A 16,322-nucleotide genomic window follows, 5' to 3' on the forward strand; every position below is an offset into this window, starting at 1 on the left:
TAGGCTGGTTCGTAAGTCACTGTCTCACTAACTTCTCACGAGTAAAGTCACGAACTCTCATCTTTAAAGCAAAACTGAACTCCATTGGTTTGGCCAGCCTGGTTCCTGGCAGGTGCCCTGGGCCGCTCCGGTGCTGCAGAGAAGCCAGCGCCCAGGACTCTGCCAGGTCACTCCCGGCTCTGGGGCCTGGGGTCCATGCCTCCAGGCAGGGTCAGCGGCAGGGAGCTGCAATCCACGCACCCCGGCCACCAGCACCCCCATGCGTCAGGTGCTCCCAGGCACCGCCAGACACAGTCTTCCCTGGCGCAGGAGGCCTGTCTCAGGGAGGGCCCAGCCTGGCTCATCTGGCCCCCAGGGGGAGGGGGAACCACCTCTGGTGCTGGGACTCCCACCCCAGTGCCCAGCCCTCGTTGAACCGCACAGGAGTTGAACACGTAGCTGCAAAGCACAGCCCTGCCTCTGCAGCCTATTAAAGGGGACGCTCAACATAAAGAGACGAATCCAGAGGGGACAGGAGAAATACCTAGGATGGTGAACTCTGGCAGAAGCGGCCCCATAGCAGATGGACTAGCCTGTGTGACACCCATCCCATGCTCCTCACAGTGATCCCAGTGCAGGATTTGCTGGGTGTTCACAGCGTGTCAGGGGCTCCACGTGGGGACACAAGATGGCACAAGTCACAGGTGCCCCCAGTGAACACCCAGCCCCTGGGACCCCAGCACTGGGGCGGGGGGTGCTGGCTCGGGCTCGTCCCTACTGGCACCTACCTGCCTGCTGTCGTTCTCCCTGCAGCCCTGCAGCTTTATGAGGGAGCCAGGTGCCCGGTCCACCACGGTCAGGCACAAGTCCATATGCTTCACCGACTTTTCCTTGGTAAGGGCCCATTCCTGCAATACAAACCCGAGGTCAGGGCTCGGCTCATGGGGCTACGGGGTGAGGATGCAGCGAGGAAGGGCCCAAGAAGGGAGGTATGCAGGGAACAGGCTTCAGGAGCCCCAACCAGCTCAGGGCCAGCAAGGGACTTTGTGCCCAAGAGCAGTGTCCAGCAGGAGTGCCAGGAGCTTCGCCTCTGAGCACGAGGCCGACGCCAGTAGGCACTTCAGCCCAAACACAGGCTAGCGCTCCACACCCCATCTTCCATCACCGACTGAGCTGTGAACACTGCAGCCCCAGCTTGTCACCCACGGGTGGACAGTGAGGGCCAACGTTTCCTTGGAATGACTCTGACCTGACACAGGTACAGTTTGGAAACAGCATTTGTGACTGTGGCTGTCCTGTGTGAAATTATAAACCACATACAGCACATTTAGCCTCACCACCAACCACTAAGCCAGGCTACTGATGCTTATGAAGCTCTGTGAGCTCCCTATGAATGGATCTAGGTCTTTGCCCTCACATGGCACAGCCAGCCCTGGGTGCCTAGAATGTGCCTGGCACTGTTCTAAGCCCTTTATACAATAGTCCCACGAGAGGCTATTATTAACTCCATTTTACAGATGAGAAAACTGAGCCAGGAAGTGCTGAAATAACTGGCCTATGATCTTAAAGAATAGACATACATGTGAGCACGCACACACACACACACATACACACACACACACACACACACACCCCTTTAAGAGCAGAGAGCAGAACTCTTTATTCTGAACACTAAACAAGAGCATGAGAAAGGGTAGGAGCTGAGAAGGGGACGCGATGGGTGAATATGACCAGGCAGGAGAGGAGGTAGGAAGCTCTGGGCGGGGCCACAGTAGAGGCAGGAAGGCAGGCTTCTGACCTTCACTCTAGGACTTGATGCTTGCAAAAGGATAAAACCCACATGAGCCCCCAGGATCTGGAGCCCCTTCTAAGTCAGAATCCCTCAGGAGGGGCCCTTTCTGCTGCTTCTGTACCCCTAGGAAAGCTGCTGTAAGTCAATCTGTCTATTCATCTGTCTACTCATCCACCTAGTGACTGTCCGCTGAGTGCCGCACATTTAGGGCATTCTCTGAGGTCTGGACGCATGGCAGGGAACGCACAGGCCAGGTCTTGCTCCCCAGAGGCTCTGTCCCTCGCGGGGAGAGTAGGTATCACCCTGGTGCTTGTGTTGTGTAACATGAGGCACAATTAGGCACTATGCAGAGATTGTTTTCCTCTTCTCTGCTCTCAGGGGATAGAGCTAAGGGGAGGATGCAGAATCTTTTAAAGAAGCCTCATTGTTCCTCATCTAAATCACCTCGGAGCAGATGGTCTGTTATCAGGACAGTGTTAACATCTGGGGGCCACACATGCACCCCCAACCCACTCAGCAGTGAGATATGAGTCCAGCTCAGGGGGTGGGTGTGGGGCAGAGGCTTGGGGCACATCCAGGAAAGGGAGGGAGAGCCCCTGGGCCATGGGGGAGCTTCCTTGTCCCCTGACAGGGGTTCAGACTAGGCAGCCCCCTCGAATCCCTCAGCTTCAACTTTCTCACCCCTGATTAGTGTTTCTCAAAGCGAACTCCAGTAGGAATTCTACGAAAAGTTGCTTCCAGGTCAAGTAAATTTAGGAAACACTGAATTTGGACCATTTGTCACTCTTGCAAATTTACCAGTAGCCTATGAGAGGCTCTGAAAAGTCCCAGAGGAGAAGAACCTGCGTGGCCTGTCTTCCATGGAAGCCCAGAGCCCCGTGCCCACCCAGCCCCGGGGCCCTTGGTTCCAAGCATGCAGCACATTCTCAGAAGGGCTGCATGCTGGGCTGTGAGGGTGGCTCCAGTCTTACAGGAGGCTGTCCTTCCCAGGAAGGCGGGAGGAGTAGGGCGCCTCAAAGCAGCGCCCAGCGCCACGGAGGCGCCAGGAGGGGCAGAGCCTGCACCGTCCGTTCTTCTAGGTGTGTCCGTGTGCAACAGGGACACGGAGCTCTGCCTCTCCGTTTAGTGAGAGGACTGATGCGGGAGCCCTCTGTATGCGGAAGGGTTTTCAATTGTTCTTGGAAGCTGCTGGGGGCTTTGCTGATCTCCATGGAAAGCTCACATCTGAATGTTTCTACAGTCTTCCTGCCACTGTATACTTCATCATTTTAAAACAGACTTTACACTGAATCCCAGAAAAACTAATTCAGCTACGCAAACAGCAGAGATAGCTGCCATTTCCTTTTTCTGTTGCATGTTAGTGATCTGAATTTGCAAATAAAGTTCATGAATATTTAAGAAGTACTTTTTCAAGCTGCCACTCTTAAATTTTCCCATTTCCTGTGTGTCTGCTGAAGCCCAGTCAGAAACCAGATGACACATCTTACCCTTTCAGAGCCGGGTCCAATTTTCCATAAGGACGTGCTATTTAATTCACGCATGGCTAGGTGAGTTACAGTGAAATAAAGTGAGAACTTTACACCCTGTTACCCTCACCACATTTCCAGTGCTGGGCATCCACATGTGGCCAGTGGCTGCTGTGCTGTGTGGTGCAGATCTAGAATCTTCTCTTCAGCACACAGAGGACTACAGGGTGGTCTGATCTGGAAAGGGGCTCACTGGGTCCAGGTTGGCCCACGGAGGACGGTGCTCCCTGACTGGGGGTGGAAGTGTCGTGCCGCTTTGCTCTTACCTGCCCTTTTGCATCCTTCCTGCTGGGAAACCCTCCCTGCCCAGCACTCACGGAGGGTCACCCAGCCTGGAGGACTTCCAAATACCCTGATGCTCTAATCCCAGATTCATGAAATCAGGCTTTCTGTGCGTGGGACCCAGAATCCATGCTTCCCCAAAGTTTCTGGGCTCTTCTACTGAGAGCTAGGGAGGTAGCCCGCCTTGGGATATGAGCTGGAGCCGGCTGGAGGCTGTCTGCTCCCCACGTCCCGCCTGTCACAGGTCTGGACAACCACAGAGATGACACCACCCGGAGCAGACAGGAGGCCAGGAACCAGAGGCTGCCATCTGTCTAGACATTTTCAAGAGGCTGGGGCACAGCCAACTTCACACAAAGGCAGGCACCCTCTTTTGAAAATGGTTCCATTTAAAGAAGACTCTGGGATACACTGAGCTCAAGTGACTTTTTTTTCCAATGGCAGGCCCCCTAAGAGTAGACGACAGCACCCAGCACTGCCCAGCCATTTTTGTGTCCAAAGCCCTCATTTTACCACATACCTGTTATCAACTCACAGGAAAACCACTTTCCAGAACACTGTCCTCTGGGAGACAGGCCACAGCTGGGCCTGTCAAGTCCTCACTCACCTCCCTCGTTTCCCACGAGGTCAGAGCTGTGAGTGTTCACATCTAAGCTTATCATCTAACGGGCAGCCCTAGCAGCCATGGGTAAGCACCTGCACGCAGAGACCTGGGCAGGCGTAGATGCAGACAGGTGCCCGGGGATGAGCACACGGCCCGGGGCATCAGTGCAGAGAGGAGGACGGGGGGAGGGGAGACCCAGGTCGCCCGCCCTGTGCACCAGAGCCTGCCCAAGGCTGACCACAGCTCCAGGAGAACGTCCCCTCTGACCCCGAGGCCAGCTGTGAGTGGTGGCCATCTCAGGAGGAGGGCGGTGAAAGGAGGTGCGGCCTCAGGCCCCTCACTTCCCCGGCGCCCCCACGCACGTACCTGGTTGCCCCCAGCATTGTGACACTCGTAAACGCCGACAACACCATCGGCGAAGTGGCCCAACGTGTCCAGGCAGTTGGTCCCCTGCTGCAAGGCCCCAAAAGCTATATCCTGATGGTCAGGAACCCTGGAACCAAGGAGACAGTCACTCACTGTGCTCGGGGCTGCTGGCTCCCTGTCTGCGCCGCCCCCAACCTGTGCTCAGAGCCCTCAGAAGGGAGCCAGGCAGTGCGACAGCGAGGGCACCCTCAGGTCAGGCGCCCCAACACAGGCCCAGCTGCACCCTGAGACGGCATGGCTTCGAGATTCTCCATCCCTGACCCTCCAGGGAGAATTTTAGGTTGAAGTAGTCTTTTTGTTTTGTACCAGAGAAATTTTTCTGGAAAGAAAATGCTCCTTTTCTCTTTAGTGTTACTTGTTGAAAGTCACTTAGAAAAGCAATTAATGTGGTCAGATCCTGCTGCTTGGAACTTTCCAGTAGACTGAGGACTAACCTTTTTACCTAAGAGAGGGGAGAACACAGGTGGGTCAGCCACGTGTCCTGGTGCAAACACAGCAAGAGAGCACAGTGGCAGGGTGGCCGGCTGCAGGGTCAGAGCTGGCCCCAGGCCTGCCTTGGCTGCGCACCAGCCTTGCAGCCTCCTCCTCAGTGGGGTTGCTTCAGGGGCCACAGAGCAGCCCTCAGCATGGCTGGGCCCACAGGCTCATGCAGGGAAGGCAGAGAGTGTCGCTGATGTAGCACAGATATCAGGCTGGTCCCCCTTGCTGTGCACAGTCGGGGCAGCTGATCTATCCATGGCTATGGTGTGAATGCTTCACACATATGATCCCAGGTGGTGCAGGGCCCATTGTTGCCCCAAATCACCGGGGATCTCAGGTCAAAACTACTGTAATGTCACTGCATCTGGTCACCAGGCACAGGCCACAGTGACACAAAAGCACCAGGAGAGGCTGTGGTCCACTGCTGGGAGCCCCTGGTCTGCTGAGGGAGAGGCAATGACCGGGACATTACACTGCCGACGGCCTTCCCAGAGCAGGCAGGGAGAGGACTTCTGTTCTTCCCCTTTCCATGGGGTGTGGGAGACACGGCAGAGGGACCTCAAGAGTGAGGTAAGTGAACAGCAGCAGAGAGGCCGTGTGGCTTCAGATGAAGCTCTGTGGCCAGGACTCTGAGAGCCCCTCAGCACAGAAGGGGATGGTGGTGGCTCCTCAGTCACAGCCTCTGTGCAGAGACACATTGCTATGCTATGCTATGCTAAGTCACTTCAGTCGTGTCCGACTCTGTGTGACCCCATAGACGGCGGTCCACCAGGCTCCCCCGTCCCTAGGATTCTCCAGGCAAGAACACTGGAGTGGGTTGCCATTTCCTTCTCAAAAGTGTGAAAGTGAAAAGTGAAAGTGAAGTCGCTCAGTCGTGTCCAACTCTTAGTGAACCCATGGACTGCAGCCTACCAGGCTCCTCCATCCATGGGATTTTCCAGGCAAGAGTACTGGAGTGGGGTGCCATTGCCTTCTCCGGCAGAGACACATTACCTGCTGTGAAATGCACTGGGAAAAGTCAGAAAAAGGAACGTGCTCCACTGAGGCAAGACCTGTCTGCTGACTCCTCTAAGAAGATAAAGTCTAAAAGCAGCCTGAAGCCCACAGACCCACAGGTCTCCTGCTGTGCCTCAGGATGCGAGTGGGCAGGCATTAAAACAACAGGCCAGTGTGGTTATTTGAGCCTCTGCTGGGTGCTCTCCCCTGTTGGCCAAGCCTTGGGTCTCAGGGGCAAAGGAGCCTCAAGGGGGAGTCCCAGGCAGGGGGAGCCTGCAGGCTGGGGGCAAGAGCGCCCCCTTTTGGAGCCTGAGGACAGCAGCGGTGCACAGCTCCCGGCCTCTCGCCCTAACACGACCTTCCTTCCACCTCCAGGCCTGCACCCGGTGGGCGCTGGCTGCCTCTGAGTCCTTCTGAAGCAGAACCCGGCGCAGGGACCTCACCTTAGCTCTGGGTAGACATTTTCCAGGTACCATTTGAAAGGCTTGCAGTTAAGTTTCTTCCTGAGCTCCAGTCGGCTCTGAATACTGGAGAAGGAGACAAGATTCTTTAAGATAAATTTAAAAACAGATGGGCTCTACCTCAAACTTGGAAATCTGCCAATGAGAAAAGAGTTGGGGCAGGCAGCGGGGACTGGATCGTCCATACTGCTGTTTGGATTCCTGTCCCCTCGCGCCTCCCGAGAGGGCCCTCGTTACCCTTGAGCAGAGTCCCCTCTTTGACACCTGATCTGCTTATGGTGTGGGCTGCCCCTGCCCTTGTTGCGCACGCACACACGCGCGCGCACACACACACACAGGATCCCAAGAAGCAAAACAGCAAGAGGCCGTGGGTCACACTTACTTTCCATAAGGGACATTTCTGGCAGAAGGCACTGCTGCATAGTAGAAGTTCTTGTACTCGTCCATCCAGACCTCTGCTGCCCGGCGGGTGTTACTAGAAGCAAAACAAGTCTCCTTGAGCTGTGAGCTGCCTTCTTTCCATTGCTGGTGCTCTGTCTGCACTGAGCAAGTGCTGTGGAGGCTTCAGGGTCAGGCTTCTGGGGCCTGGCGGCCTGATAGGTGCCCACATGGAGCAGAGAGCAGTCTGTCCCCCACCCCTAGGTGTCTGCAGGTGGCTGGCATTCAGCAGCTATCACTGAACAACAAAAACAACCTCCTCATCTTTCTTTGAACACAGATTGTCAAAGAGCAAAAGTCAAAGTTAGAATCACAGCACAGGGAGGTATTTTAAAACAGGGACTGTGGCTGTACCACCGAGGACCAAAGAGAATCACTCTCAGTAACTCTTACTGTGTAGCCCAGAAGGCTGGTGTCAGGGAGCAAAACCAAGAATCCTTGACCTCTTCTCTCTGGCCTTTCTCATCATGCCTGTGATGCAGAGCTATGACTAAACAGCTCTGGGAAAGTTGACAGCAAATCACAGTTACTATTAATTTGGGCAGAGCTGAGCTGAGAGCATCCTCTTTGGACCAGGAATAGTGAGGGATAGTAGTACACGCCCCACATTTGGGGTTCCTACCACCCTGTGCTGGACGGGTCCAGGCAGAACAGGCTTCTCTAGAAGGCCAGAAGACCCCACATTTACATCTCACAATCATGGGGAGAAATGACCTACGATCAGTAAGGCCAGTGCGACAAGCTACCTTGGAATGTATGAAATGTACTAAAGGCTGCCACACGCACGGCACCAGCATCTTCTCCTGCCAGCATTCTCCTTAGAGCATGTGTGGAGCAGCGCTAAGGCAGTGAACGTCTCTCCTCCAGTATCCCTGGACAAAGGAGACTCACATCTTGGGCTGAGAGCCAGTTCTCTTTAAGAACCCATATAAAGGCATTCCATGATTCGAAGATAAATACATTCAGTCAGTCAGTTCAGTTGCTCACTCATGTCCGACTCTTTGCGACCCCATGAATCGCAGCATGCCCGGCCTCCTTGTCCATTACCAACTTCCCGAGTTCACTCAAATTCACATCCATCTAGTCAGTGATGCCATCCAGCCATCTATTCCTCTGTCATCCCATTTTCCTCCTGCCCACAATCCCTCCCAGCATCAGAGTCTTTTCCAATGAGTCAACTCTTTGCATGAGGTGGCCAAAGTACTGGAGTTTCAGCTTCAGCATCATTCCTTCCAAAGAACACCCAGGACTGATCTCCTTTAGAATGGACTGGTTTTATCTCCTTGTAGTCCAAGGGACACTCAAGAGTCTTCTTCAATACCACAGTTCAAAAGCATCAATTCTTCAGCACTCAGCTTTCTTCACAGTCCAACTCTCACATGACCACTGGAAAGCTATATAACCTTGACTAGACGGACCTTTGTTGGCAAAGTTAACGTCTCTGCTTTTGAATATGCTATCTAGGTTGGTCATAACTTTTCTTCCAAGGAGTAAGCGTCTTTTAATTTCATGGCTGCAATCACAATCTGCAGTGATTTTGAAGCCCCCCAAAATAAAGTCTGACACTGTTTCCACTGTTTCCCCATCTATTTGCTATGAAGTGATGGGACCAGATGCCATGATATTAGTTTTCTGAATGTTGAGCTTTAAGCCAACTTTTTCACTCTCCTCTTTCACATTCATCAAGAGGCTTTATAGTTCCTCTTCACTTTCTGCCATAAGGGTGGTATTATCTGCATATCTGAGGTTATTGATGTTTCTCTCGGCAATCTTGATTCCAGCTCGTGCTTCTTCCAGCGTTTCTCATGATGTACTCTGCATATACGTTAAATAAGCAGGCTGACAATATGCAGCCTTGATGTACTTCTTTTCCTATTTGGAAACAGTCTGTTCCGTGTCCAGTTCTAACTGTTGCTTCCTGACCTGCATACAGGTTTCTCAAGAGGCAGGTCACATGGTCTGGTATTCCCATCTCTTGAAGAATTTTCCACAGTTTATTGTGATCCACACAGTCAAAGGCTTTGGCATAGTCAATAAAGCAGAAATAGATGTTTTTCTGGAACTCTTCCTTTTTCCATGATCCAGCGGATGTTGGCAATATGATCTCTGGTTCCTCTGTCTTTTCTAAAATCAGCTTGAACATCTGGAAGTTCACAGTTCACGTATTGCTGAAGCCTGGCTTGGAGAATTTTGAGCATTAATTTACTAGCGTGTGAGATGAGTGCAATTGTGCAGTAGTTTGAGCATTCTTTGAGATTGTCTTTCTTTGGGATTGGAATGAAAACTGACCTTTTCCAGTCCTGTGGCCCCTGCTGAGTTTTCCAAATTTGCTGGCATATTGAGTGCAGCACTTTCACAGCATCATCTTTCAGGATTTGAAATAGCTCAACTGGATTTCCATTACCTCCACTAGCTTTGTTCATAGTGATGCTTTCTAAGGCCCACTGGACTTCACATTCCAGGATGTCTGGCTCTAGGTGAGTGATCACACCATTATGATTCACTGGGTCATGAAGATCTTTTTTGTACAGTTCTTCTGTGTATTCTTGCCACCTTTTCTTAATATCTTCTGCTTCTGTTAGGTCCATACCATTTCTGTCCTTTATCGAGCCCATCTTTGCATGAAATGTTCCCTTGGTATCTCTAATTTTCTTGAAGAGATCTCTAGCCTTTCACATTCTGTTGTTTTCCTCTATTTCTTTGCATTGATTATGGAGGAAGGCTTTCTTCTCTCTCCTTGCTATTCTTTGGAACTCTGCATTCAGATGCTTATATCTTCCCTTTTCTCCTTTGCTTTTTGCTTCTCTTCTTTTCACAGCTATTTGTAAGGCCTCCCCAGACAGCCATTTTGCTTTTTTGTATTTCTTTTCCATGGTGATGGTCTTGATCCCTGTCTCCTGTACAATATCACAAACCTCATTCCATAGTTCATCAGGCACTCTATCTATCAGATCTAGGCCCTTAAATCTATTTCTCACTTCCAGTGTATAATCATAAGGGATTTGATTTAGGTCATACCTGAATGGTCTAGTGGTCTTCCCTACTTTCTTCAATTTAAGTCTGAATTTCGCAATAAGGAGTTCATGATCTGAGCCGCAGTCAGCTCCCGGTCTTGTTTTTGCTGACTATATAGAGCTTCTCCATCTTTGGCTGCAAAGAATATAATCAATCTGACTTCGGGGTTGATCATCTGGTGATGTCCATGTGTAGAGTCTTCTCTTGTGTTGTTGGAAGAGGCTGTTTGCTATGACCAGTGTGTTCTCTTGGCAAAAGTCTATTAGCCTTTGCCCTGCTTCATTCCATATTCCAAGGCCAAATTTGCCTGTTACTCCAGGTGTTTCTTGACTTCCTACTTTTGCATTCCAGTCCCCTATAATGGGAAGGACATCTTTTTTGGGTGTTAGTTCTAAAAGGTCTTGTAGGTCTTCATAGAACCATTCAACTTCAGCATCTTCAGCATTACTGGGTGGGGCATAGACTTGGATTACTTGTGATATTGAATGGTTTGCCTTGGAAACAAACAAGAGATCATTCTATCGTTTTTGAGATTGCATCCAAGTACTGCATTTTGGACTCTTTTGTTGACCATGATGGCTACTCCATTTCTTCTGAGGGATTCCTGCCCGCAGTAGTAGATATAATGGTCATCGGAGTTAAATTCACTCATTCCAGTCCATTTTAGTTCGCTGATTCCTAGAATGTCAACATTCACTCTTGCCATCTCCTGTTTGACCACTTCCAATTTGCCTTGATTCATGGACTGGACATTCCAGGTTCCTATGCAATATTGCTCTTTACAGCATCGGACCTTGCTTCTATCACAAGTCACATCCACAGCTGGGTATTCTTTTTGCTTTGGCTCCATCCCTTCATTCTTTCTGAAGTTATTTCTCCACTGATCTCCAGTAGCATATTGGGCACCTACTGACCTGGGGAGTTTCCCTTTCAGTATCCTATCATTTTGCCTTTTCATACTGTTCATGGGGTTCTCAAGGCAAGAATACTGAAGTGGTTTGCCATTCCTTCTCCAGTGGACCACATTCTGTCAGACCTCTCCACCATGACCCGCCCATCTTGGGTTGCCCCACGGGCATGGCTTAGTTTCATTGAGTTAGACAAGGCTGTGGTCTTAGTGTGATTAGATTGACTAGTTTTCTGTGATTATGGTTTCAGTGTGTCTGCCCTCTGATGCCCTCTCACAATACCTACTGACTTACTTGGGTTTCTCTTACCTTGGACATGGGGTATCTCTTCACGGCTGTTCCAGCAAAGCACAGCTGCTGCTCCTTACCTTGGATGAGGGCTATCTCCTCACCACCACCCCTCCTGACCTTGAACGTGGAGTAGCTCCTCTTGGCTGCCCCCAAACATGCCACCTTCCCTCCAACTGCTCCCTTAGAAGCTCGAAGTCCTTTTCCTTTGTCTTGTAACTTCTCCAAAAATTTACTTTGAAGATACTATATAAGCCCAAGTTCTAACCACCAATGATAAATACATCAGGGAGACAATATTCACGTTCTACAAGAATAGGTATTGTTCCCGTATTAGAAAGGTCTTTAACATGGAAAGTGAAAGAAAGTGAAAGTTGCTCAGTCCTGTCTGACTCTTAGGGACCCCATGGACTATACAGTCCATGGAATTCTCCAGGCAAGAATACTGGGAGTGGATAGCCTTTCCCTTGTGCGGGGATCTTCCCAACCCAGGGATCGAACTGAGGTCTCCTGCATTACAGACAGATTCTTTACCAGCTGAGCCACAAGGGAAGGCTATGAATACTGGAGTGGGTAGCCTATCCCTTCTCCAGGGGATCTTACAGACCAAGGAATCCAACTGGGGTCTCCTGCACTGCAGGTGGACTGTTTACCAACTGAGCTATAAGTGGGGAGCCTTTCAAATCATCTGAGTTACAATTACTAAAATAATTTGTTTGGGGCCTATATCCTTCTTGGCACCTCTTCTTCATATCTTCTGCTTCTGTCAGGTCCACACCATTTCTGTCCTTCATTGATCCCATCTTTGCATGAAATGTTCCCTTGGTATCTCTAATTTTCTTGAAGAGATCTCTAGCCTTTCACATTCTGTTGTTTTCCTCTATTTCTTTGCATTGATTATGGAGGAAGGCTTTCTTCTCTCTCCTTGCTATTCTTTGGAACTCTGCATTCAGATGGGTATATCTTTCCTTTTCTCCTTTGCTTTTCACTTCTTTTCTTTCCACAGCTATTTGTAAGACCTCCTCAGGCAGCCATTTTGCTTTTTTGCATTTCTTTTTCTTGGGGATGGTCTTGATCCCTGTCTCCTGTACAATGTCATGAACCTCTGTCCATAGTTCATCAGGCACTCTATCTATCAGATCCAGTCCCTTAAATCTATTTGTCACTTCCAGTGTATAATCATAAGGGATTTGATTTAGGTCATACCTGAATGGTCTAGTGGTTTTCCCTACTTTCTTCAATTTAAGTCTGAATTTGGTAATAAGGAGTTCATGATCTGAGCCACAGTTAGCTGCTGGTCTTGTTTTTGCTGACTGTATAGAGCTTCTCCATCTTTGGCTGCAAAGAATATAATCAATCTGATTTCAGTGTTGATCGTCTGTTAATGTTCATGTGTAGAGTCTTGTGTTGTTGGAAGAGGGTGTTATGACCAGTGCGTTCTCTTGGGAAAACTCTATTAGCCTTTGCCCTGCTTCATTCCGTACTCCACGGCCAAATTTGCCTGTTATTCCAGGTGTTTCCTGACTTCCTACTTTTGCATTCCAGTCCCCTATAATGGAAAGGACACCTTTTTGGGGTGTTAGTTCTAGAAGGTCTTATAGGTCCTCACAGAACTGTTCAAGTTCAGCTCCTTCAGCGTTACTGGTCAGGGCACAGACTTGAATTATCATGATATTGAATGGTTTGCCCTGGAAACGAACAGAGATCATTCTGTCGTTTTTGATATTGCATCCAAGTACTGCATTTCAGACTCTTTTGTTGACTATGATGGCTACTCGATTTCTTCTAAGGGATTCCTGCCCACAGTAGTAGATATAATGGTCATCTGAGTTAAATTCACCCATTCCAGTCCATTCCTAGGATGTTGACGTTCACTCTTGCCATCTCCTGTTTGGCAAGAATACACAGAAGAACTGTACAAAAAAGATCTTCATGACCCAGTGAATCATGACGGTGTGATCACTCACCTAGAGCCAGAGATCCTGGAATGTGAAGTCAAGGTGCCTTAGGAAGCATCACTATGAACAAAGTTAGTGGAGGTGAAATCCCAGTTGACCTATTTCAATTCCTAAAAGATGATGCTGTGAAAGTGCTGCACTCAATATGTCAGCAAATTTGGAAAACTCAGCAGGGGCCACAGGACTGGAAAAGGTCCGTTTTCATTCCAGTCCCAAAGAAAGGCAATGCCAAAGAATGCTCAGACTAGCGCACAATTGCACTCATCTCACACGCTAGTAAAGTAATGCTCAAAATTCTCCAAGCCAGGCTTCAGCAATAGGTGAACCACGAACTTCCAGATGTTCAAGCTGGTTTGAACATCTGGAACCAGAGATCAAATTGCCAATATCCGCTGGATCATCAAAAAAGCAACAGAGTTCCAAAAAGCGTCTATTTCTGCTTTATTGACTATGCCAAAGCCTTTGACTGTGTGGATCACAATAAACAGTGGAAAATTCTGAAAGAGATGGGAATACCAGACCACGTAACCTGCCCCTTGAGAAACCCATATGCAAATCAGAAAGCAACAGTTAGAACTGGACATGGAACAACAGACTGTTTTCAAATAGGAAAAGGAGTACGTCAAGGCTCTCTACTGTCACCCTGCTTATTTAACTTGTATGCAAAGTACATCATGAGAAACGCTGGCTGGATGAAGCATAAGCTGGAATCAAGATTGCGGGGAGAACTATCAATAATCTCAAATATGCATGCAGATGACACCACCCTTATGGCAGAAAGTGAAGAAGAACTAAAGAGCCTCTTGATGAAAGTGAAAGAGGAGAGTGAAAAAGTTGGCTTAAAGCTCAATATTCAGAAAGCTAAGATCATAGCATTTGGTCCCATCATTTCATGGCACATATGGGGAAACAGTGGAAACAGTGTCTGACTTTATTTTTTGGGGCTCCAAAGTCACTGCAGATGGTGACTGCAGCCATGAAATTAAAAGACGCTTACTCCTTGGAAGGAAAGTTATAACCAACCTAGACAGCATATTCGAAAGCAGAGACATTACTTTGCCAACAAAAGTCCGTCTAGTGAAGGCTATGGTTTTTCCAGTGGTCATGTATAGATGTGAGAGTTGGACTGTGAAGAAAGCTGAGCACCAGAGAATTGATGCTTTTGAAATGTGGTGTTGGAAAAGACTCCTGAGAGTCCCTTGGACTGCAAGGAGATCCAACCAGTCCATCCTAAAGAAAATCAGTCCTGAATAGTCACTGGAAGGACTGATGCTGAAGCTAAAAGTCCAATACTTTGGCCACCTGATGTGAAGAGCTGACTCATTTGAAAAGACCCTGATGCTGGGAAAGATTGAGGGCAGGAGGAGAAGGGGACAACAGAGGATGAGATGGTGGGATGACATACTGACTCAATGGACATGAGCTTGGGCGGGCTCCGTGAGTTGGTGATGAACAGAGAGGCCTGGCGTGCTGCAGTTCATGGGGTCACAAAAGTTGGACACGACTAAGTGACTGAACTGAACTGATCCTTTATATCAAGTGATATATGTGTCTAGATGGATTGTTCTTTAGAAGACCCTGTAAGAGGCAGACAAGATAATTTGAATGTAGCTGTCCTCTGATCTAGCAGTTCCCACATCTAGAAATTTACCTCAAGAAAATAACCAACCAGGAATGAAAACATGCTCCATTTAGCACTGCTCACAATGGCAGAAGAAAGAACCTATACAACCATCAGCAGTAAGTGGGCAAACACATGGGCTCCTGAGGCCATGAAAGACACAGGTGTACGCTTCACATGTTGCCATGGGAAGGTGTCCCTGTCTTCATGGATGGAAATACAGTAGTAGCAGAACAGCACATGGTAGATACGTGTGTGGCGGGAGAAAGGAGTGGCGAGAAGGGGAATGGGGGAGAGGGAGATTGACGGATGTTTTCACCAAATTAAAAGGTTTTAGGAAGTGCAGTCACACAGCAGTTTTAAATCACCTAAAAGTCACTAAGTGATTAAGTCATTTCTCAACTCTTAAATGCGAAGTCCCCTTTTCTGCCTACTTAATAAAAAAAAGATACATAAGTAGCCGCAAAGAATGAGCTTCATGTGCTGCTCAACACTCGTTTGAATTCACTGATGCAAATATTTCTCAGGCGCCTCTATGGCAAGCAGTCTTCTAGGAGCTGTAGGTACAGGGCACCTTGCATTTGCTCCCCTCCCCACCCAGCCTTGGTGCAGGTCAAGTAGGGCTGCCAGGAAGCAGGCAGGAGACAGAGGCTGGGACTGGCCAGTCACACACACTAAACAGGAAAATGTTTGGTAAGAGAGTAAGTTTAAACTGCTGCTTTTTGCATTTAATTTAATAGTAGTTACCCTTACCATGAATAAGTCTCACCATTAACTACTAACAGTAAACCCAAATATCTTCTAAGGCACCTGCCCCACTGTCCCACGGCTATTCTGGCTGGGAGCTCCCTTGGCCTTTTGGTAAAACTCTAATCCACATCCACATGCAAGCACATTAGCAACACTCTCCAGTCTAAAAGGCTTGTAAGAGGCTAACTGGAAACAAAGCTGTAAGAAAAAGAGAAGGAACTGCCAAAGGGTTCTCACTCAACGGGCATCCATGGACGTGATATGATGTAAGAGCTTGCAGGTGTGGCATCACCATGCTCTCTCTAAAGCAACAGGGCACACATGTGGCAGAATAAGGCAGGAACCCAGGAGCCACTTCTCCATTCATTCCTCCCATTGTCCCTGCCTGTCTGCTTCCTTCCCTTCCTCACACAGTGACCTGCACAAATGAGATGGTTCTCTCCCTGCCACCCTAGACGCTACTTTAGAGTCTGTATCTCAATGCTGAAATCTAGCAGCCTCAACCACTAACTGTACTTAGAGATTTGGATAAAAAATAACATGGACTCCAGAGCCAAGTGGCCAAGATTGAATCCCACTTTCCAGATGCATGAACTTAGACAAAGGAATTGAACCTTTCTGTGCCTCAGTTTCTCTTACCCCTAAAGTTGAAATGGTGGTGATGGTTTAGGTTGCCAAGTTGTGTCTGACTCTTATGACCCCATAGACTGTAGCCCACCGGGCTCCCCTGTCCATAGGATTTTTCCATGGCAAGAATGGCAAGAATCCACAGCAAGAATATTGGAGTGGGTTGCCATT

The 16,322-nt window shown here is 49.1% G+C and overlaps 1 protein-coding gene across 1 annotated transcript in view; it reads right to left on the reverse strand.

Moving 5' to 3' along the window:
- Positions 1 to 16,322, reverse strand: part of GALNT2 (polypeptide N-acetylgalactosaminyltransferase 2) — a 191,255-nt gene that overhangs the window by 5,922 nt on the left and 169,011 nt on the right. Inside the window, exons 12-15 of the mRNA XM_086381343.1 lie at positions 6,929 to 7,021; positions 6,529 to 6,612; positions 4,550 to 4,676; positions 768 to 887 (exon numbers count right to left, since the gene is read on the reverse strand). Of these exons, the coding sequence (XP_086237469.1) occupies positions 768 to 887; positions 4,550 to 4,676; positions 6,529 to 6,612; positions 6,929 to 7,021 (424 nt within the window). The remainder of the gene's footprint in view (positions 1 to 767; positions 888 to 4,549; positions 4,677 to 6,528; positions 6,613 to 6,928; positions 7,022 to 16,322) is intronic.

The sequence above is a fragment of the Bos grunniens genome, chromosome 28, assembly GCF_055505025.1.
Source record: "Bos grunniens cultivar Pamir isolate PY7600 chromosome 28, Bosgru_T2T1.0, whole genome shotgun sequence".
Lineage (NCBI taxonomy): Eukaryota > Metazoa > Chordata > Mammalia > Artiodactyla > Bovidae > Bos > Bos grunniens.